A 22,512-nucleotide genomic window follows, 5' to 3' on the forward strand; every position below is an offset into this window, starting at 1 on the left:
CAATGGCTTTTTGTGCTCCTGGCCTTTGGCTGTTCAGGGCAGCGAGAGTCTGCTGTTTTGTCTGTACAATGCCACTGCCTGTGGACCTTAGAGACCGACCTAATACAGATAAAGGACAAGAAGTCTGATTATGTACAAACTCACATCATAGCACTGCCAGGCTGCTCTTTTCATGCTGCAAAAACCTCAGAGAAAAAAAAAATCTAGACTTATTCTCCAAGTTAAATCAATGCTGGATCAGGCACCTGTAATGAATCTTTTGTTGGAATTATAATGATGTCCACATCAGTCAGTCTTCTTGGCATCTCTGTTACAGTTTAAGCTATTTGGGCAGGACAAGGGTTAGATTGTGCTAGCAGTTATGTAGGGTCTAAATCAACACCAAATTCCTCCGGATTTAGCAAACCTTTTTTCTGTGGAGTACAAGCAGAAAGAGGAGATAGTTTTAGATCCCTATTCCTGCATGAAGTCATAGCCCCGAAGAAGGAGCATAAAAGAACACGGGGACTTCAGGAGTGGTGGGGTAAGTGATGAGTTAACAGAGGTAAATGGTCTTTTCCTTTCTTCTAGCTTGGATCTTTGTTCAAGTGGTAAAATGGGACCCGTTCCCTGTAATTGCTCTGCTCTTGCACACAACTGCTTTCTCCCACGTGTGGCTTGTTGACATTTAAATAAATTGCAATTATTCTGACAAAGTAGATTGCAGGGACTCCAGAGGAAATGGGTCAAGAATATGTCCAGGAGCATCTGCAATGTATTTAACAGATGAATGTTACAGGGGTAGGGCGCAACGAGAAGGAGAGTTCAGTGCTGGCTGTAATGAACGCAGCATGGGGCTGGAGAGGCCTTCTGGATAGCCTGGCACAGTCCCACACACGTGTAGGAAGTGCGGCTCAACCTCAGCCAGCAGGAGCCAAAGCCTCCAGGGCACTGGTGATGAAGGAGGCAGGCAGCAGCGATGCAAACAGACAGCACAGGGGGGAAACCACAGAGGATAGGGCACCACTTTGGCCCTTGGATTGAAGGCCATCTTGGCCTAAGTTTTTCTAAAGCCCTCCTCTCTGGTCTTGTCTGTATCCTGTTCTCCTCTTCGTCACTGTCCAGCCTCTTCAAGAGGATCTGTACTTTTACCAACAGCTCACTTTGGGGTACTGCTAGGAGTTACTGAGATCCAGGCTGGACACTAACACCTGATTTCTCCTTCTATCCAAGGGCTTGGTGAGGGAGCCGCTTGGTGAGGGAGCCAGGATGGCTGCTCATGCCTTGCTGATACAGGATATAAGAAATGGCGCTGGAGCAGCCAGAAGATAACAGTACACAGCCAGAGCTGAAGATAGTACAGCATAGCATCTGCACAGAAAACAACGGGAATCCTTCCTTAGTCCCACATATGTCAGAGCTCAAGTACAGATGCATTGCTCCTTGTCCAACCCCACAGACAGACCTGCCCCTAAGTCAGGCAGCAGTGACTGGCAGTACATAAAGCTTCGATCTGGAGGCAAAAATAGAGAGCTGAGCGCAAGTAAAGAAACGAGGATGATGGATGCCATCACAGGGACTGTAAGACCAAGCCAAAAATGAACCCTCAAAAAGTTCTGCCGGTGTACCTCCATTTTCTTCATCTCATTGTGCTTCAGAGTCTTTGGCTTCAACCCCCTCCCCAAACCTTTCCCTTGTTTTTAAATGCAACAAAATGCCTCCCTGTGAGCGTAAAACTCTTTAGATGAGGGGAAAATAAAATCAATTTGAAATCACAGCTGCTGGGAGTCTCTGGCACACACACACACTGTCTGCTGACATTTTCTGTAGCTCTTTTCCCAGTGAAATCTGTCTCAAGCAGAGCCCAAGGGGGCTAGTAACAAATCAGTTGCCTAGTACACAAGTGATTTTTTTTTTTTTTTTTTAACTTTGGGTCCAACACAACTGCAATGGGAACCACGGGGCTACTCCCAAGTGGACTGTTAAACAAAAAGGGTTGTTTGTTAAAAGGTACAGGTTTTTAGGGATTTGTGGTTCAGAACTGACCTGGGTTCACTGCATATTCACTGCTAGTTTGCTCCGACAACTAGGAGAGCTATTGCTTCCCCATCAGGCTGGTGTTCCTCTGGGCACAGAGCACTCACCATTGGAGGTGGGAATTGCCTGAAAGATGAGAGCTGCGTTGTCACTCCGGGAGGAACGGACAACACTTGTCCTCATGCCTTCCAATCCCCTTTTCAGCTATTTCACATCATATTTTTACATCACTCAAATTTTAAATCTGTATTTATAGCTAGAAGCTAAAGTCTTCCTTCAGTCATTTGATTCCTGCAGGTGAGATTTTAAAGTGAATAAGGTAAAAGCTCAAGCACAAGACAGCAGTCCTCCCAGGCTCACCCACCCCAACAGGAGTCCTGCGAGCTCAGCCCCAGCAAATCTGGCTGCTCATCAGGTCCCTTGAAGGTGGATCCGCTCTCATAGAAGTTTGGCTAATGGCAGAGAGTGAGGCCACACAGAGATTTTCAACTTCTGCTAGCAGCAATTTTTGACTGACAGTTAGTGATTGACTTATTTCAAATGGAAAAAAAAAAAAAACCTTCTACCCTAAGCAATTTGTTTGGTTTGGTATCGGTTCAAAGATTATGATTTTAAGGAAAAAGAACACTTTCAGCAGACCAATTTGAGCTGCCACGTGCACCTCCAGCGGCAGATGGTGGCCAAGCCTAACAGCTCGCTCCCACTCTGCTGCATTTTCCAGACACTGCTTTGGCCACCAGCACAAAGCATCCCAGTCTGCAGTGGGCACGGTGCTGGTGGGGAGGCTCGTTCATTCTACCTGCGTATCTACCAGATGAGAGAAACCAGCATCCTATCTGTACTTAGAGGGGAATGAAACCAGAAGCCACATGCATGGAGCAGACCAAAAAGGAAGGGGAAAGAGTGGTTTAAGCACATTGGCAGTAATGCCACATCTCCCTGGTATGGAACACAGCGACCAGGTGATGTCACAGACCTGCAGATATGATGTAAGGGTGCTGCTTAGCAGCTGGAGACAGCAGAAGAGAGACGAGTTGTATCCTGGGAACCACCAAACCTAAGAAGAACCAGCAGAAACTGTTTCATCTCCACCCTGCTGTGGCTCCAAGTCATGGCACAGTGGTAACAGCCAGCTGGGATAATTCTTCTGTGACTGTCTCTCACAATTTTCCTTTGGGACTAGCCTGGAAATCTGTTTTCAGAGCTACCCAACTGCACTCAACATGAGTCTTCAGCTCCAGCTCCTTTACTTTGTGGTTGCCACCTTCTTCCACGAGGTTGCCGTTGCAGAAGCCTTTGGCCACGTGGCTTACAATGACAGCTCCAAGTGCGTTGTGTACAAAGCCCTGCCCGCATGCTTTGGGCCACAGCTCCCGGCAGAAGGGCTGGCAGGGTACCTGATGAGGGCGATACCACCAAATGCTTGCCACGCCGTAGAGAATCCTCCAGCACCAAGGAAGGCCTCAGAGAAATACATTGCGCTCATCCAGGGGTGCGGCTGCTCCTTTGCTGAGAAGGTCCTCCACGCCCAGCAGGCTGGCTACCAAGCTGCTGTTGTGTACAACGTGGATTCGGAGCAGCTGATCACCATGACGTCTGATGACAAAGAAATCCAGCAGCAGATTGAAATACCATCACTCTTCACCGGAGAATCTGTCTCCCTTCACATGGAAAAGACTTCGCAATGCGAGAAAGGGGCATACATCAGACTTCTACCACCCAAATACTATTTTGCTCCTTATCAAGGCAATGCTAAAATGCTGCAGGACACTCGCATCATGCGGGACATGTTCTACATCATTATCACCACTATCTCAATTATGGTTGGCATAAGGTGGTGCAAGAAGGCTCGTAAGATAAAGCTGTGTACTTACAAGCTGGGAGACAAGCACGAGAGCTGTGTGATCTGCATGTCAGAGTACAAGGAAGGGGACCTCCTGAAGATCCTGTCCTGTTCCCACGCTTACCACTGCGGCTGCATTGACACCTGGCTCCACACCCAGACCGGGAAGAAGACATGTCCCTTCTGCAAGCAGCCCGTGAACACCCACGGGCAAGGTGAGCTCCTGCTAGAACAGGCTCACGAGGATGTGAATGAGGAGGAAGAGGAGGAGGAGCGGGGCCAAGAATATGACGCTTTCAGAGAAGAGTATGAAGATGACGAATATGGAGATGGGGAGCAAGACAATGCAAGCTCAGTGGAAGGGGAGTGCTTTAATTCTCTGGAGAACAGCACCATTTGAGCTGTGAGTTGGATAAGTTATCATTAAACCAAGGAAAACTTCCCCTGTGCTTTCCCTCAGCTCCTGCTCCAGGCTAGCTTTTACTGGGAAGCAAGCAATGAACACTGCAGTTTTGGCTCCCTTCCCCGGGTCCCCCACCACAACAAGGCATAAAATCCCAGCTGGAAATATCAAAAATTCCTTAAGCCAGGGCAACAGGGGAGAAGCAGGGATTTAAGAACATCAGGTATGGGAGCTGGCTTATGTCTGCTAGGAAGCTTCCTCAATTCCCTCCCAAAATACCTGTGCATGGATACACAAGCACACACACACACTGAATCTTGCTTTGAGTGTTGCCCAAAAATCCCAGGTGAGAACCATCCCGTGTATTGCAGAGAGCACGAACCGCTTCCTAGCCTGACAAGCCACAATACAGAGAGGAAAAAAATGTCAGGTACTAAGGCATAAAGCAAGTCCCTTCCCGTTAGGGGTAAAACAAGGCCTGCAAGCCCCCAGCACCTCCTTGTCACGCCGCACACTGACACACGCTGTCCCCACGCGTCGGGTGGCTCAGCACAGCCCACCGCAGAGGGTAGCCTGGCCTTTAACTGCACGGGTTGAAAAACTGCTCCAGAAATATTGAGGGCACTTTAAACACCATCTCCTCAGCCGGGAGGTGATGCCAGCGGGAGGTAGAGGTCTTTACAGCAGGATTCACTTAGTGGAGCTGGGTAGATGGAAAAAGAATGAAATGCTTCTGAGCGTGGCGTAATTGGCTGCGTTTGCCTGGTGGCTGGCAATCTCGCACGCTCGCAGAGGCTGACGTGACAGGTACATGCAACCTCCTGCTACCTAGGTTGTTCCAGGTCATTATCCAAATGTGCCTAAGCACCTTAAGGGTTGCTGGATTGATGTACTAACATGATGCAAACAGATCTTCGTCTCTTCTCCAGATACACCAGGCACAGTCATATTATTTAGGCGGTCTGAATGCTTTCCCAATCCCGCTTTAAAGCACGAGCAGAAATCAGCACCGGCTCCGCAGGCTGGTACGGGTGGCTCTAACACCCACTGTGGATGGGGCAGCCAGCCAAGTCACAAACTGCATATGGGGATACAGAGCTGGAAACGCTCACAAAACCAATATTAGCATTTAATCTCGTGTAAAAGAAAGCCGTAAAACCTCTTTACTAAATGCCAAAAATTAAGGAAGTGAACAGCTCTAACATACTGTGACCAAGACATCAAACCTTCACAGCTGTACAAAGGCTAACCTCCCAAATCAAAGGCTCTGCTCTAAACATAAAACAGTTATGGCAGTACCCAGAAGTGTGCTGTCATCAGATCTATCTATTAGGACCATACAACAACAACAACACAACTAGGGCCAGCAAACAATCCTACAGCCTTGAAGTATTTTCCTATTGAGTGGCTACATTAAGACTCCAAAGACCAGGATTTAGAAAAGACTGTCGGGAAAAAATCATGCTGCAGAACTGAGAAGCATGATCTCTGCAATACAGAAATCTTGGAGACTTGAAAATAGCACCTAGATTACTTGCTTATCTTGAAAGTGTACACATCGTATTTGTGTTAGAGTGGGCTGGGAAAAATACGTGAATACATGGGACTTCCAGAGACAAGCTGGACCTGGCTCTGTCACTCCTGCCCTGGGGAAACCAGGGCGGCTTCAGGTGGGATCAAAAGAGGAAACTGCAGTTTCAGAATTTCTTCTGCAGTGGAGAAGTTCCAAACCAATTTCTCCTGGAATGAAACATGACGGCGTTTCCAAGGACTTGACAGAAACAAGTCTTTCTGCAAGTCCTCTGACTGAGCTGTTTCATTTCATTTGTGGAACAAATGGGGAAAAATGATTTTCGAGTCACTTCACAAGAAAACTGCCCTCCTCTGCAAGGTGTGCAGCCTCCTGGGAGCCACAAATCACTTCCACTGCTGAACGAACCCCCTCAGGGTGCCTGAGGAAGCAAAGGCAGTCGTCTCCATCTGGGGAAGGAGACAGGTCCTTCGGAGGGTGATTAGCAGCAGGAAGTTCATTTAGGTGCCTTTAATTGCCTTCTGGAGGTAACTCTCCTGTCAGCAGCTCTGAAAAAGACAGGACTAGCTTCGCTGGGCTGCACAAATGTCTTCATCCACTCCTGAGCATCTGGAGCTGACCTCAAAGCTCCCTGGGTCCGCAGGCCCTGCGGAGGTAGCTGGGTACCTGACCCCAGGACCCTAAAGGGAAGGAATAAACAGAAGGATGTCAGCAGCGCTCCCAGCTCCTGTCTCAGCACACTCACTGCCCTCGTCCTCCCTCAGCTGAGGTCTGAACAAGCGCAGGTGCTGCAGACAGGCAGGGAGAGGCTGAAGAGGTATTTTCAACCTTCTGGGGGTACGATGGGCCAAAACAGGCTGCCGTGTCCCCCAGCAACGGTCTCACATGCGATGGATGAAGTGATTGAACAAGCCCCCTGAGCCAGACCTTGAGGTGGTTTTAGATAGTCACACGAAGGCACAGTGTCACCCAGCTGCAGTGTGCTGGGCTCAGGAGGAGAATCTCCGGGGGGAATTCTCCAGGCTGTAATATGCATGAGGAGAGATGAGCTGATCGTAGTGCCCGTAATATCTATCAGTTTCTTTCCACCTTCAAAGCAGCACATGCTCTAGAGGGGCTGAATTTTACTGAAATGGGTCAGTAGAAAAATAGATCCTTCTTACAACGCAATGCTGCATTGCCTTAATTTAAAAAGGAGAGGAAAAAAAAAGAACAGGATCTGGGTAAGAGAGCAGCTCTTCAGTCCATTTAATGTTATCAAAGCCTATCACACTGAAAATCTGAAGTGTGTGCCATAGCAAACCTGACCTCCAGCCCTCCAGCTGTCAGATCCACTGCCCTCCATCAGCGTTAATGGCACTCCTAACACAGCGAGGTTAGCTTATTGCCAGGGTGGGACACGCAGCCCTTGGAGCCTGAATGAGGATTATTAACTTCTCTGGAGGTAGCACTGTCCCAGAGTGGAAAATAAACTGCCACAGACAGTGCACCAGAGGGAAAAAGGAGGACGAAGGGTCTGGGGCACGCTGGGGCAGAGCGTTTGACCACGCAGACATTGATGGAGCATCCTACAGCAGCGTGGGGACGGGGCTGGCCCAGCACAACCGTGCTGCTGGTGGCTGGGAACCAGGAGAGGAGGAAAAGTGCAGGGGGTGAGGTCTGGAAAAGGCCACAGGCAGTTCTTACAGGAAGATTCGTGGCTCCTGCAGAGGTGCTGTAAAAGCAGTGTGTTAAATTGCCGCCGAATCACAGAGAGGAGGCAAGGGATGAGAAGAGAGCTGCTGCTGGGAAAGGGACCGCAGTTTGTGTGTCTCAGAGCTCAAGAAGAAGGGGAATTGTATACGCAGAGGTGCCAACTCCTGCCAGAAAAGGCTACCTAGAAAAATTTTAGACAAACCTAATGCAGAAAAAAAGGAAAGTGAGGGGGAAGGGGAACGCAATCTCATGGATCCAGCCAGGAACAGCTCAGAGGAGCAGCCAAAGCCCTGACGAACCTACCAGAAGCCCGAATGAGAAGAGCTGAGGATGATCCAACATGGATGGTTTTGATCAGAGCACCAGTGCTGGCTGGAGCACTGGTACATCTAGCACCCAAACATTGTGCTTAAAGGATTTGCCAGGAGCCCCCCCTTTTAGCAAGCCTCTGCCCCCATAATTCAAGCTCCGCTGCACTCAGTCTATTAAGCAATAACCAGGTTCCGGCACAGCCTCAGCGGATGACTGAGATCTCATTTATCAGGGGGGTCTTTGCAGTTTCTTGCACATTTTATTGCTGCATTTTTTTTTTTTTTTGTGTGCGCGCACAAACATGGTTCAGTATATTGCTGGGAGAGTCACCAGACTGTGACCCAGAGGGAAGCAGCTGATGACCCAGCACTGGGAACTATTGACTTCACCACCAGAACGTCGATGCTATAGATCACCGGGAGCAATTAGGGTGGCTGATTACCCCATGTGCAGCCTACGGGCAACCGTCCAGTGGAGACATTTTCCCCATGCTGAGAGCCAGCACTAAGCCTTGACAACAACATTTAAAGAACTGCTTTGAGGGTTTAAGTGAGATTTGAGTGATCTATGGATCCTGTGCAGGCCAAAGGTAGGAATTTCAACCTTGAAGACTCAAGTTTAATACCTACTGTAATTAGAAGGAGAGAGCCAACTTCCCTGCGGCACAGCCCAATTGACATCAATAGCGTTACAGCAGCAGAGAGCCTTACCTTTGATCTCCAAAATCCATCTAGGGAGGAGATGAAGGACAGAATGTGCTTGCCACAGGGCCAGAAGTCTCTGTTACCCAAAGGCTGACACGCATGGAAGCTTTCCTTCCTTCCTCAGGCCATACCGCCCACCTCCTACACCATCCTATTTCTTCTTACAAGGTCAGCATTACTTATACTGAGTCACCTTTTCACCAAAAGGACCTTCCTTACAGATGCTCACCAGCACTTCAGCCAGGCATTCGGGCTGCCAGCTCCCTCGCAGCAGGGATGGGGGCTGGCTCTGCGGTTTCTCTGCGAGGAGCAGTGGGCTTCGGGGAGCTTCAGGAACAAACAGCTTCTCTACGCAACTCCCTGTTCTTCCCAAAACATCTCGAGCATACGGGGACATACAGTTGGCCCTTTATAGCCCTTAGGATCTAAGAGCTATGAAGAATTCCCAGTTCTTTCCTTTTCTTCTTTCATCCAACCTCTATTTCTCTGCCTCTTGCTTTTCCAGGCAAAGTTTTTCCCACCCCCAGGCTCTGAAACCCACTTCTCCCTTCCACCAACCCATCTCCTTTCTGCTCTTGCTCTTATTCCCTTCTGCCTCTTTCCCACACCCTGTGGTGCTCCCTTCTCTCTCCTGCTTGCAGAAAACTTCATATGTGCCTTAAAAAATCAGGTTACCCTGAGGTGTCTTTGCACGCAGGAAGCCTGGTACAGCTAAGCCAGGAATCCAGCTCTCCGGGGTAATCTGCAGAGTACGGCTGGTTATTAGTCACTACAGTAGAACAATCAACACAGTTTCTGTAATGCAGTAAGATGGATTGAAGCTACTTAAGAATACAAGGAAATGGGATCAGTGCTTCGAAAAAAAAAAAAAGTAGCTTGACTCACCAAATCCGCTTCCACTGTAGCGGCTCTGAGCTCACGCACAGCCTTTGTTTGCACACACTAATGCTGCAGCACAGATGCTTACAGCTGGCAGCACTGGGCCAGTGGTCAAGCCCATACCAGGGAACACCCACACCTTGTCCCGATGGAAATACATGCCTGTCCCATGCTAAGGAAACAAGGAGCAAGATGCAGCTCTGCTGTGTTGCTCCCATTCCTTTCTTGTTACCTGCAGAGCTCACACCTTAGCTCCATGTCTGCTTTTTCAGTTGAACAATTCTTTTTTGGTACTTTTCCCTTTCAAACATGCATGGAAAACAGAGATCCAGCACTTCCCATTACATCTGCACCAAGACCTGAGCAGACTGCAAAGTCTCAGAGGCTTCAAGCTACCTGCTCTCTCGCTTAATCACAAAGATTGATTCCACACCTCCCTTAAAGAGATGAGGCGTGATCAGGTACAAGAAGTCCTTCCCTTACCCAAAAATATTCTTTCTCCACAAATCTCTTCCCTCCCTGGAAACCAGCAGAGATGCTATTCCAGAAAATTGAGAAATGATCTATCAGCAGGTTAAAAAGTCTCCCCAGTGCCAGATCCCACTAGCCCCAGTAGCACTGGGAAGGAGAGGACGTACCTATTTCTATCCTGGCATCGCAGGCATTGGGAAGCGTCCTCTGTGGAGGCATCTCCCACCTGGAGTGCCAAGAGCAGTACGCGACAGTGATCCTAATGGAAAAAAACATCGTCTTCTGCTGACTCAGACAAATGTCTTTACCTCCCAGAAATCAGGGGGTGGGAATGGCTCTGTAGAGAAGGCTGAGAGTCTGGAGGGAGGAACTGAGAAACTGCCAGGGAGACCGAAGAAGGTCTTGAAACAGCAACATTACCTCTTGGAAGGCTATTCTGCACTTTTACTGCCCCAGCCCTGGCCACAGGTGAGCACCCACAACAGCTGCCTTACCGAGAGAAGCAGCCAGTACTGCTGCCAAGGCAGGGAGGGAAGGAAAGGACCAGGAACTTGGAAAAATTTGGGTGATGCAGCTTATTTATCTGTGAATGAAGCCCCAAAGTCTTCTCAGAGAGAAAAAGTAAGGTGGATGGAGTGCATGTAAAAAAACTCCCGTTCTCGAGGCAGGGAACAGAGTGCTTGGAGGATGAGGACACATCCCAGCCTCCTTATTTACCCATTCCACAAAGCATCTCCTTATTACTCCTGGTTATTGACTAAGTGTAAACTACTGTAGTCATCTAAGAATTGGGACCTGAGCCAATTTTTTTCTTCTGACCTTTGTGTCCCTCTGCCACAAGGCTGGAGGAAAGAGGGAAAATACTGACCTGGCCCTGACTGTCCTAATTAACCAGAGCCCTGATTGATTTTGATAAGTAGCTCTGGCCTCATTCATCAGCACAGCATTTACCCAGATAAGCAGAAAAGCGGTGCATCAATCCAGACCCCTCCCCAGGCAGCACAGAGCTGGTGTAACAGTCACCATGGCCATGCTTTGCAGAGCCACAGGAATAACATTTTTAATACATCTCTTCCCGTGATGAAACCTCAACATCTTTCTGATTCTCACCCCACCACAAGTTTAAAGACCTTCCAAGGCAAATCCATCCACCCTCTGAAGACCTGACTGCAAAAGTTACCCCTCAAAGGGCTCAGCCTTATTAAACTTAAATCTGGGGGCTGTGTGAAGATCTGGCTCCATCAGAACAAGAGGCACCACCCATGGTTAGAGTCCATGCTCCCAGCTCACCTGCATTACAGGATGGGGCATGCACTGTAAGGAGACACACCAAGAGCTGGCACAGAGCTAAGCCAGAGGTCAGCAAGAGATTTCGGCCAAAAGGATAAAGGGGGAAGAAAGCACTTGTGGAGCAGCACCTGCTAAAACTGCTCATTGGCCTCCTGCAGCAAAAGCTGCACCACAGCCTCGTGGTCCAAAGGGAAGGACTCCAGGTATTTTGCCCATGATGTTTAAAGACCCTTTCCACCACCAGCTTTGTTTTCCTCTCCTTCAAGCAGGGGATGGAGAGAGAAAATGAATGCAAGCAAAGAGATATTGTTGATTTAATTGGCCATATTCGTCACTGGAGCAAGAAAAATAACCCTAGCAATAGTGCTGGCTGGATGACACACATTTAATTAGTATATGAGATGCATTTGCTTTGGTCAATGAAATATATATTAAAACCTTCATCTTAACCTGACATTTCCAGGAAAAATCAGGTCTAAATAGCACTGTCCTGTGCTGCTGTGACAGCTGGGCACTCCCCTGCCACTCCAGCAAGCCCTAAGCAGCACTCCTGCAGCCCAAAAGTCTCCCTGCTTGCCTCAGCTTTGGCTTTCCCTGTGCAGAGCCTAACTCTGAGCTGTCTCGCTTGGCTTTTAGGACACTGTTTTCCCATCCCTTTACCTTCTGGCGTCTTCACACTGCTTTGCCCAGGCTCGAACTAACCGCCTTCCTCCACGGTGAGGGTGCAGCTGGTGCCATCCAGCAGCCCCACCAGGGGCTGAGCATCCCCAGGTCCCCGTGAAATCGGTAATTTTCCCTTGGCAAATTCACTGCCTGGGGATGAGCAGGATGCCAGGAGAGGACCCAGAGACTGCTGGAGGCAGATCTGCCCCTCCACTGCCCCAGTAATGCTTTATCTGGGGAAGGTAACAGGAACAAGCTCCTCATCGAGCCTTGACTCTTCTAGTCAGAGGTTTACAGCCAAACTGTTTTACTGAACCTCCCTTAAGTCCTTCCCTGCGTTGCCCAAAGGATTATTCAGGGCACTGTCCTGGCACTGCCCTGAAGCAGAGATGCAGGACCAGACAGTCTGGGGAAGAGTCCAATGTCAGCACCCGTGGTCAGGATTTCCACTGCGAGGAGAAGAGCTCCACGAAACAAATTATATCTAATTAGAACAGGTGTATGGTGCCCAAGGAGCATCGCTGTGCAAACATTTACTCAAGTCTTTAAAAAGGCCTTTGTGGCAGGCAAAGCAAACAGCACTTCGACAGCCACGTCCAGTCCTCCCAGCCCGTGGGACCACAGCCCCACAAAGCAATCCATCAGAGCCTGTACTCGCTCTCCAGCACAAGCCGTACATTTTCCATGCCTCTTCAGGGCAGGATCCTCAGGTTTTGCTGAGGGCACAATCCTTTGCAGCCAGAGGTCAACCCAACCACGTCCTCCTTTTCCCAAATCCCTCAGATTTACTCCCTCGACTTCACCAGGTAGGTTTTGGCACAGTGGCCTCTCTTTTCCTTTTCCAAGTCCCTCGCTGCAGCATGAGGAGACACCTGGCAGAACTGTTCTGCCTGGAAATCCATCCTCAGATTGTTTTATCTCTATTAGCCCTCGCAAGCAGATGACAGGGGAGCATGAACATAGACAGCGTGGGATGAGACATTCACCCAGCTGCTAGTTCAAAGGCATGTCATCATTTATAACACTCCCAGCTATTCCAACTCTCCCTACTTGTTCTCAGTTAAAAGAAAAAAAGAAACGCAAGCCGTTTCTAGTCCCGTATATTTAGTGTTCAGGGAAGCGCTGTTTATTTTGGTGCCTTTGCTCTCGGGCTAGCAGAGCTTCCCCAGCTCCACAGGGCTTCTCCCTTGTGGAGCGGAGCCAAGTCGTGATGCAGCCCCTCGGCATCCCGCTGGCAGGAGCAGCCAGCAAAGGGACCGGTGAGGACAAGGGGATGCTTTGGGGCACCCCGACCAGCCCTGCCTGCCCCTCGCAGGTCCCACCTGGCAGCTGCTGAGCCCCCCGTGCTCCTGTCATCAACAAGTGAAGCATCGCACGCTGGGAAAGAGTTCAAAACCAATATCGAATCAATCAGCTAAAAAGGCTTTTAGCTCTATTGGGCTGGCAATCCCACGGGGCCAGCCCACCGACACCCCACTGAAATGGGCTGCTGCGGGCTTGAGGAGATGCCCGTGTCCAAGCCTTGGCCAGCCCCGGGACACCGCAGTGCCCAGGAGCAGAGGGGAGCATGCTCTGCCCAGCACCTTCCTGCAGCACCGTCACAGCCTGCAGGTGACACCCACCCAGAGCCTCTCCTGGGGCCCCCATTCCCCCATGCACACTTCCAGCATTCGTAGCAGGGAGTGAGAGCCTGTCCCATAGCAGATTCATGAAGGAATAAAAGCGGCGTTTGCACATTTCCCATCCAGCTCCAGGCCCTTACAGTGAGCCCAGCGGGTCTGTACGGGCTGCGAAACCTGGCTGGGACCCCAGGCTTTGCTGCAGCCCTCCCTGCCTGAAGCAGGATGCTCCAAGGAGCACCTTACATCCTGCAGTGCCACCCCAGAGCTCCTATCTTGCTCTGAGAAGGGCAGCAACAGCAGCAGGGGGGAGCGAAGGCGAGGCCCTTCACGTTACAAGCCTCTCGGTGAGTAATTTGGGCACGTTTCCAGCCCATCGCTAAGACAACGCAGAACCGACTTATCCCCGGAGACCGCAAATGGCCTGATCCAAATTCCACTGAAGTCCACGGCAAGGCTCATTACCTCCGTCTGGCATTAGCTCTGGCTCTTTGCTCACGATAGCTCCAAGCAAGAACTCCCTCTCCAAGGATCCCAATGCCATTACCCAGGGAAACATCGCTCCTCTCTCAGAGCCGGGGAAAAGCCCCAAGTCCTTCCCCACGCAAGCCGGGCCTGGTGGCACCCACCGAGCCGTTCAGGCTGGGTCCAATAGAGGGCAACAATATCACACGAACAGCTTCATTAAACTAATTGCAAACGGCCAAGGTGAGAATCGCTTCCCCCACTACCTCCAGAGCCAGATTCATCCTCTCCTTCCTCACTTCACCAGGAGGACCAGCCGGCAGCCCAAGGCTTCACCAGAGCTGGTGGCACGGTCAGGAGCGAGGAGTCTGCAGGGTGGGAGCTTTGGGTGCCTCCCAGCCAGCCGTGCTGATTTTTTCCCCCCTCGGTGGCAGACCCAGAGCTACCGAATCCCCCAGTTTGGCCCCACACCCAGCCAGCCTCTGCGTCCCCACCTGCAGCTCATTACAGCAATAACAAGAAGCACTCCGTGTAGAACCACAACCTTCTGTGAGACTGTTTTGCATAAAGACACCTTATACACTAGCAAACATTTGTTTAATTAACACTCTCGGTTGCCAGAGGTCTGCCCACAACCCCCATTGCTTTGCAGGGAAACGCTTCCCCCAAAACCACAACCCAGCTCTGCCCACCCCGAGCTGGGGAGGCCTTAGCAGTGAGGCTGGAGGGGCTCCAAGCCCTCCACCCCATCCCCCCCAGCCCTGCCATGTACCCTGGCACAGCAGCATGACGGGTCCGTGCAATCACCTTGCAAGCAAGAAGCACCCATGGGACGCTGGCAGCAGGCACCAATGCAAAACACAAAGCGGCTTTGCTACCACTGCACGCCGAGGTCTGGATTGCAGAGGACCTGGCAAAAGGACTTTCTGGGGAAAGCAGTACAGAAAGCAGAGCTCTGAGTTATCCCTCATCAGCTGCAGGACTCGGCTGCGCACTTGCACAGTGAAATGAATTAGTGTAGCGAGTGTTGTGGCAGGTTAAGCTAATATTTTACTCCGCATCCACAGCGGGCAGGGAGGCTGCAGGCAGCCAGGTGCTGCAGCTCCCGGCATGGGGTAGCGCGGCTGCATGCGACCAGGATTTAAGCTCTTACTACAGCGGGGTGGCACGGAGTGCTGGCAGCAGGGCTGCAGACAGCTCTGGGAGCTGGGATCTCATCCTCGCTCCCACCTGGGAGCCCGCAGAGGATTGCCACCCACGGCAGCAAAGTCAGGGCTTTACCATCACCGGGGCAGGCTCATCCCGCCTCGTGTTCGGCTGCAACGTGGGCGGCAACCACGTCTGTCCACGTCTGTCAGTACGTTACGCACCGCATGTCTCCTGTCATCGACAGCGAACCGAGCCCAAGGAATTTGGTGGAAGCAGCAGAGGCGAAGAAGCTGGGAAGCCAGGATTTCACTTGGGTTGGCAGCACAGCCTCAGCCCCAGTGTCCCTGATGGGTTTCGTTGGAGCAGGCTCAGACAGGCAGCGTGCGTCAGAGCACGGATGAGAGCCCCGCTCGCCCAAATCCCAGGCTCCTGCTGTATCCCAAACCATCCTCCCTCCCCGCGGCACGCTGGCCTCCTCCAGCCCATCAGCCCCTTGCCAAAACCTGCTCACCAGAGCCTTAAGCCTCCCTGCGAGGGGCCATCCCACACCCTGATCAAGTCCCCCTCGACCCAGGAGTCTGCACAAAGGCAGAGCTCAGCTCCTCAGGGCATCAGAAAAAGCTGGACCCGAGCCACAGAGTTGAGATCAGGGACTAAGTTACCTCCGGATCTGGGGGGACTGGGAGGAAAGGCTCCCTCCAGCCCTGAAACCAGCAGCTGAGACAAGCTGGGAGCTGCAGTTTGACCAAAGGAATTCCTCCCACCAGCAGCTGCCGAGCCCTGTTCAAAGCCCTGAAGCCGAAGGCTTGGCCGAGAGCCTAGCGGACGAGCTCACCTCTCGCTGGGTATGAATTTGTTTTCAGCTGGACTTACACGAGGAGATCAAAGCAGCTGCACAGAGCTAGGACAGGACTTACCCCAGGGCATTTCCCTGCACAATTTTACCCCATCTCCATTTCGCCCAGGGGTTTCTGTGCTCTTTGAGGAGGAGCCGGGCTGATTTGCTGTAGCCCTCTGCAACTCTTGTGCACCCAGGGCTCAGAGTCCCTCACCTCCTGGCACTAAATTTGCCTCCAGCCAGCAGCCTCTGGAAGAGTACACCAAGATGAGTTCCCAGCACTGTCTGGAGTGCTCTTGGAGAGGTATTTTTGGCTGGCTACATGCTAAGGCCACCCCTTTGGCCATCCACATCCCTGCACAGGGGAAGAACAGACTGAAACCAGCACCAGTTGCAAACACACCTTGTGGGATGCAGTCAGGACACTCCAGTCCTCCTTTCAGGAGGGAGAAGTCACCAGCTTTGCTTTTACAGAAGCAAGGCAAGGGTGTAGATGTACCTTTGGCTGTGCTGGCATGGACCATCACTGCATGCACCCATGCCATGCTGCAGCAAATGGCCACTGTGGAGCCTTTTCCCAAGCCTGATATTGCACGTGGCCATGCACAACCCTGCGCAACAAAATCAACATGTTCTTACACAACATTATGGTTTGCAGGGCACTTGCATGTGCTGCTGGGCCAGCCCAAAGGGCTGAACTCCCCCTCTGCAGGAAAGTAGGAGCTGACCCCCAATCAGGGCGATGCTACAGGGGAGCACACAGGCTCCAAAACTGGTCCCTACACAGCAGCAGCTCTCGAAGCCACGATTCATCCCGCAGTGCTTGGTGCTGGCACACACAGTGGGTGAAGCCTCCTGCAACGGCTGCGGTTACGCCAGGTCCAAGGGAGCAACCTCCTCGGCACCAAAATTATTAGGGCTGAAATTTGGGGGAGGCGTTTTTAAGAACAGATGGTCGTGCTTTAGTATCGCAACACACTGCCAGTTAATTAATGCTAGCTGTAATTAAACTTTACACAAATTAGCTGTCAGCTATGCTAAAGGGAATCATTTCTCTCAAATGCCACCTTGAATCGCTGAGTTGTGAGACTTTTCTACAACGTAATTAAAAGCAGGAGGCTGGCATGGAAGGGGGCGGGCGGCAGGGGAGGGAATAGCCAGGAGATGAAAGCTGCAGGCTGGGAAGCAGCTGGAGATCCCCACCCTGCACGAGCAGCTCTGCTCCTTCGCTTTGGGGGACCCTGGGGGCTCTGCTTGGCTTTGATCCCCTCCAGCGTGCAAGGGAGGTTCCTTGCAGTGAGTCAAAGTTTTAGTTTGAAGCTGAGTTTTTGGATCACGGAAGGAGAAAGGTTTGAGCACGAGGCCCAAGGAGATGTGGTAAGACTTTGGCAGGATGGGGAGAAAGTTGGGTGAGGAGCTGTTGCAGCAAAGTGCTTCTTCCACTCGGAAAAGTGGAAAACAAGATGTGTTTGCAAGGAGACGGCTGGTTTTGACAAGTCTTCTGCTTAGAAGAAAAGAAGTCTGTCAAAACAGCCATGTTGACATTTTCCAACCAGTTGCATTTTATTCAGGGTGATGATTTGGAAATTTTAGCTCATTTCTTTTTTTGCATGTTTGCCAGTGCTTGCTGAGCAGAGAGCTGTGCTGTGACTAACCCAAAAGCACCACGAGCAAGCAGGCAAGCACTCCCTGGGGCTGGGGGACGGGAGCTTTAAGGCTAATTCAGCACAAATTTTGGCTAGGAATCAAATTGGGGAAACAGACAACAAACCTTTTAGCACCAGATAATATTGATAGTAAGTAGCGGAGGTTTTCAAACATACAGGACACAACGATGGGTACCTGAACAAGGTGATAATGTCTCTAGAAGATACTCCAGGGTCTGGACAGGCTGGAGACAAAGAACCCAGGAAGGAGGCAAGGCTAAAGAGGAGCTCAGCTTCCTCCTGGGCTTTAAATAGCACTCCTGGGTGCACGCATGAGGCTGATCAGGGCAATTAAAGCCAATTAGTGCAGTCAGGACCCACGAAATCAAACCAATCTTAAAGAAGAGCTCAGTAATCCTAGTTAATTTAACAGCTCCAGGCCTTAGGGTTCTTTCCCTGCTTTCTGGTTCTGTGAGCCACCTGCATCCCCGTCCGCACACCATGGCTTGTGCTTCACCACCCCAGCCCCACGTTGGACCCGGTGGTGGCCCCAAAATCAGCCTGGGGCTGTGCATCTTCCCCCGGGGGGCTGTCTCAGGCAGCCCGAGGCGTTACTGATGCTCGCGGCTCGTGCAGTCGTGGGTAATTGATATGCCCAGATGTTTTCCACTCCGCGATACAGAGGAAAGCAAAAATCTCCGTGGTTCCTGCCAGGCTGACATGTGGAAAATTCCTGCCTGATCCCAGATCTGCTAATCAGATCAGGCGCTTGAGGGAGCCTCGGCGGGCGAGCAGGTCTCGGGACGGGGTCCCTGCATCCCATCCCCGCGCTTGCTGCCTGCCCAGCATCCTGCCTCCCACCCTGACACCATTCGGAGGGCCCGGGAGCACAGCTGGCCAGATGTGCACCCGAGAAACCATTTCTCCTTGACTCCTGCAGACAACTGGATGAGGCTGGGGATGAGTTACAGTTGTAGCCTTGCTGCAGAGCTCCAAGTGTTACGAACATCTTGAGGGCAGAGCAGGACGGCCTTCTCCCCGAGGGCAAGAACGGGGGGGATTTATGAATCAAGGTCAGCAAGGGCCACCATGTCTCTCTCCCCTGCTCCTCCCAAATGCACACACTGCAGCTATTTTTCTCCTCCAGCAGCTGAATTAAAGCCCTTGGTTTGTAGCAATAGCAAATCTCATTTTGGAGGCTCTGAGCAACAGTAAATCCCTGGTCCCTTGCTCTCCGGCAGCCCTCGCTGCCCTGCAGCGTGTCCTCCTCCAAGGTTGCCTTCAGCTTCCAGCAATTAGGGTTTCTCCGGCATTTTGCCTGACGGGTTGGAGGCTCCATTTCCAGCCTGGTACACTCAGAGGAGTTGAATTCCTCCGCAGCAGCCCAAGTCTCCCACCCCACCACTCACCTCCCACCCCATCAGAGCATCCTTTGCCCCTCCGGAGCAGCCGGTGTGGGAGCAGCGCTGGCCTCACAGCCGGGCGGATTAGTGTGACCGTGTTCCCCCACACTCTGAGCAGACTCGAGAGCACTTCTCAGCTTTTCTTCCTTTTTTTTTTTTCTTTTTTTTTTTCTGAGCTCAATCAAGGATCACATCAACTTCTCTTTTCCCCGCTGCTCTGCGCTGGGAGCTCATGATGAGGGAGTTATACACCCGTGACCCCTAAATCCTTTTCTGAGTCACTGCTGCTGCAAGCTCTGTTCTCCCATCCTGGAGGCAAACAACCCTGCTCCTTTGTTCCCACCTAAGCTACAGCAGTCTCGCACAAAGCACCAAAGCCAGCACTGCTATTTTACACTTCAGGAGTGCATTTTTTTTTATTTTTTTTCCCAAAGCAGCACAAAATATCCATAGTTCAGCAGTACCTGGAGTCCCCAGTGCACACCAAAAGGGATTGAGCTGTCTTTTACTAAGGTAGGGACGAAGACAAGTGTTGGTGGGAACCAAAATCTTTGTCCTTTCTCAATTTCCAAGCTTGCCCAGCCTGGCACTGGAAGAGACCCCAGTCCAAACGGCAGATACACCCCAAGTCTTTTCTCTGCCAAACACGATCCACAGCTTTTATTGGGGAATTCTCTGCCCACTCATCCTTACTCCAGGGTGCATGGGAGAACAGTGTGCATGTGATGTGGGGCTCTGATTTTGCTAGTCCTTTCCCCTGCCAAAGGATGTTTGCCTGAAAGTCAACCCGAAACATCTCCCAAACACCTGCACGAGCCACGAGAGGCAGGGATCAGTCCCAGCTACTGCACCGAGAGCTGCAGGCACCATCAGCCGCCTTCCCCCACCTCCTCCCATTCAATTAAGGAACAACATATTTTCCTCCCTGCCACTTTCTTTTATCTCTGCCTCCTTCTCGTGCTGCTGTTATTTGTGCAATGGCAGGATCCTGGTCCCCTGCTCAAACAGCCCCCAGGAGCACGGCTCTGCCTGCAGCCTGCAGGCTCCGGGAGCAGGAAACTGCAGTGATAAAGGGAGCTGTGCGTGTGTGCATGGGCGTGCACGTGGGTGTGCATGGGTGTGAGCAAGTGTGCACGGATGTATAAGCACATGTGTGCATGTGTATGCACGTGGGTGTGTATGTGCACGTGGGTGTGCATGCATGTATATGCACATGGGTGCATGGATGTGCACGTGGGTGTGTGCATGGGTGTGCACGTGGGTGTGCGTGCATGTGAGCATGCGTGCAAGGGTGCAAACCTGCATGTGTGTGTCTGCACGTGTGTGATCCCCACCTCCATGGCAGCACTGGTACTGGGGAGTCACTTTGCTGGCCGCTTCTGCCAGGGTGCTTTAAGGTAAAAAAGCGTGGTTTTGGTAGCAGGGAAGGCATGAACGTTTCATCCAGCAGGGCCCCACTTGCAGGATGCTCCTCTGCATCCTCTGCGCCACGCTCTAACGCAAACACAGCTGGGGAGAGCCAAAACCCAGCCTGGCTAAAGGTCTGAGCTGGGTTAACGGCAGGGAGGATGTGTGGCATGCGGGGAGGAAGGGCTGTGGGCACAGCAGGTGCTGCTGGCAGCCAGCCGTGCATTTCCTCCTCCGGTGGTGCTGAATCACGTTTGCATCGCTCTTACCGGGGGCCTGAGGGCAGAGGGGTTTGTGCACCACATCCTTCTGACGGCAAAGGGAGCTTTCCAGGAGGAATTCCTTAAGGAAACCCCCGCGCAGCTCACGGCGCTCAGGTACAAGGTGTCAGCTGTCACCGAGCACCGCGAGACGCCGGGATACGGCCCCAGCCAATTTGTAGGCATCACAAATAAAGCTGACAGCGCTGACAGGGAACAACTCGAGGACGCTGCCTGCGGGGAGACCCCACCGCAGCTCCAGGCTCTGAAACTGTTCAATAAATTTCTGGATTTAAGGCCAGGAGAGAGCGTTCAATCATCCCGGCTGACCTTGTGCGTCGCGTTTCCCCCCGGCGCAGGGGATGGCGGTGACGGGTGCTTGATCGGAGCCGTTTCGGAGCGGTACCCGGGGTGCACTTGGGGTACCTGAATCACATCCCCTGCCTGAGCCAGCTCGCGCCGTCTCGCACGTCTCTCGCTAAATCGAAGGACCCGTGCTCTCCCCGAAGGTGACGCCGTGTTGTGCGCTCAGCATGGAGCATTTTCAGTCGCTCGCTGGCAGGGCTTTCCTCCACACTGCGTGCCAGCCCCAGCTTCAGGAACACATCTAGCACTGCAGAGGTACGGGGCGGGGGGGCGGGGGGGTCTCGGCTCTCTGAAATAAGCACCTGGGAGGTGAGGTTCTGAGCACATCGCCCAAAACATCACATAGGGAGCGAGGCGGTGGGGACACCAGCCTGCGTTACACCAGCATATTTCTGCCCTGCTGCCTCTTGCTGTCACACAAACCCAGAGCAAGGGACAAATCCTGGGGCAGACACGGGTCTGGTTTTGGTCCCTGGGGCTCTGCCACCCACCTCCACGGGCTCACCCCAACTGACGCCAGGTTAGGGGGAGAATCCGGCCCCCATTATCACTGGAGGGGATTGATGGAGTCAGCCTTTGGGTGAAAAACTGGGGAAAACTGAGAAATGCTTCTGACTCCAGCAGTATGACCAAGAATCCTGGGCACGGGTCTCCATTGCATCTCCACCATGTTGATGCTTTGGGAATTCAGCAAAACCCAACAGAGTTGCTTTGAGTCTGTAGCAAGAAGGTGGAAGAGCAGAGCTGGGCTACCAGGGAGCCAGAAGAAAACGAGAACAAGCCCTTACAATGCCACAGGCCTGGGTGCCTGCTTCCATCCTGAGCCCAGGTTTTGCTCGCCCAAAATGCTGTCGTGCGTTTCCCAACACGCATTTCCCAACATCAGAGCACGGAAGCCCTCATCCTGCTGCAGTCCTGCTGCTGGCAAGTGGTGCGGGACCTGCTGCTGGTGCCACCCAGCTTCTCAGCTTGCCCATGGAAATCCAGGACAACGAACAATTTCTCTGAGCTGTATTCTTCGTGCATTAACTTTATTGATGAGCAACACAGCACGTTGGGCAGGATGAGGACCCTGGTAAATGAAGCAATACAGAACTGGGGCTGAAGGCAGGTAGCAACCTGCCCATCTGTAGCTCTGGATTTCAAGAAACGTCTCCTTAAACAGGGCTGCAATTTCATGAGTCTCTGCTCTGCGCTATTTGCTTTTGCTTTATATTGTGCTTGGAGGGCTCTGGATGACAAGGACACTATTATTATTATATACTCCTGCATGTGTGTGCCTGCACGCTGGCTCAGGTGTCTATCGGTCGGAATAAATTAGAGGGAGACAGCGAAAGGAAATGTTGCGTTTCATTAAAGCACCGCTTTTCATTTGCACTGGGAGTTTCTCCGGTTAGAAGTCAAACTGCACACCCGCCACTTGCTAATTGCACTTTTCAGAATCAAAGGCTTTAGCCAAAGGGATAAATATATAAAATTGTCGGGAAGGAAACATTTTCTTCTCGAATTCCAAGTAAAAACTGAACTAATACAGGCTCTTTTGATAATAAAA

At 51.7% G+C, this 22,512-nt stretch overlaps 1 protein-coding gene across 1 annotated transcript; it reads left to right on the forward strand.

The window, feature by feature from the left end:
• Window positions 1-2,288: 2,288 nt before the first annotated feature.
• Window positions 2,289-4,637, forward strand: LOC106044993 (E3 ubiquitin-protein ligase RNF13-like). The gene has a single exon (XM_048077801.2). It carries the CDS (start codon window positions 3,240-3,242, stop codon window positions 4,257-4,259), a length of 1,020 nt encoding a protein of 339 aa, XP_047933758.2. The 5' UTR covers window positions 2,289-3,239; the 3' UTR covers window positions 4,260-4,637.
• Window positions 4,638-22,512: the final 17,875 nt, after the last annotated feature.

Source organism: Anser cygnoides, chromosome 27, assembly GCF_040182565.1.
Source record: "Anser cygnoides isolate HZ-2024a breed goose chromosome 27, Taihu_goose_T2T_genome, whole genome shotgun sequence".
NCBI lineage: Eukaryota > Metazoa > Chordata > Aves > Anseriformes > Anatidae > Anser > Anser cygnoides.

What these genes read in the sequence shown, in the direction of transcription:
- LOC106044993 (XM_048077801.2), top strand. Translation starts at nt 3,240, where the DNA reads ATGAGTCTTCAGCTCCAGCTCCTTTACTTTGTGGTTGCCACCTTCTTC.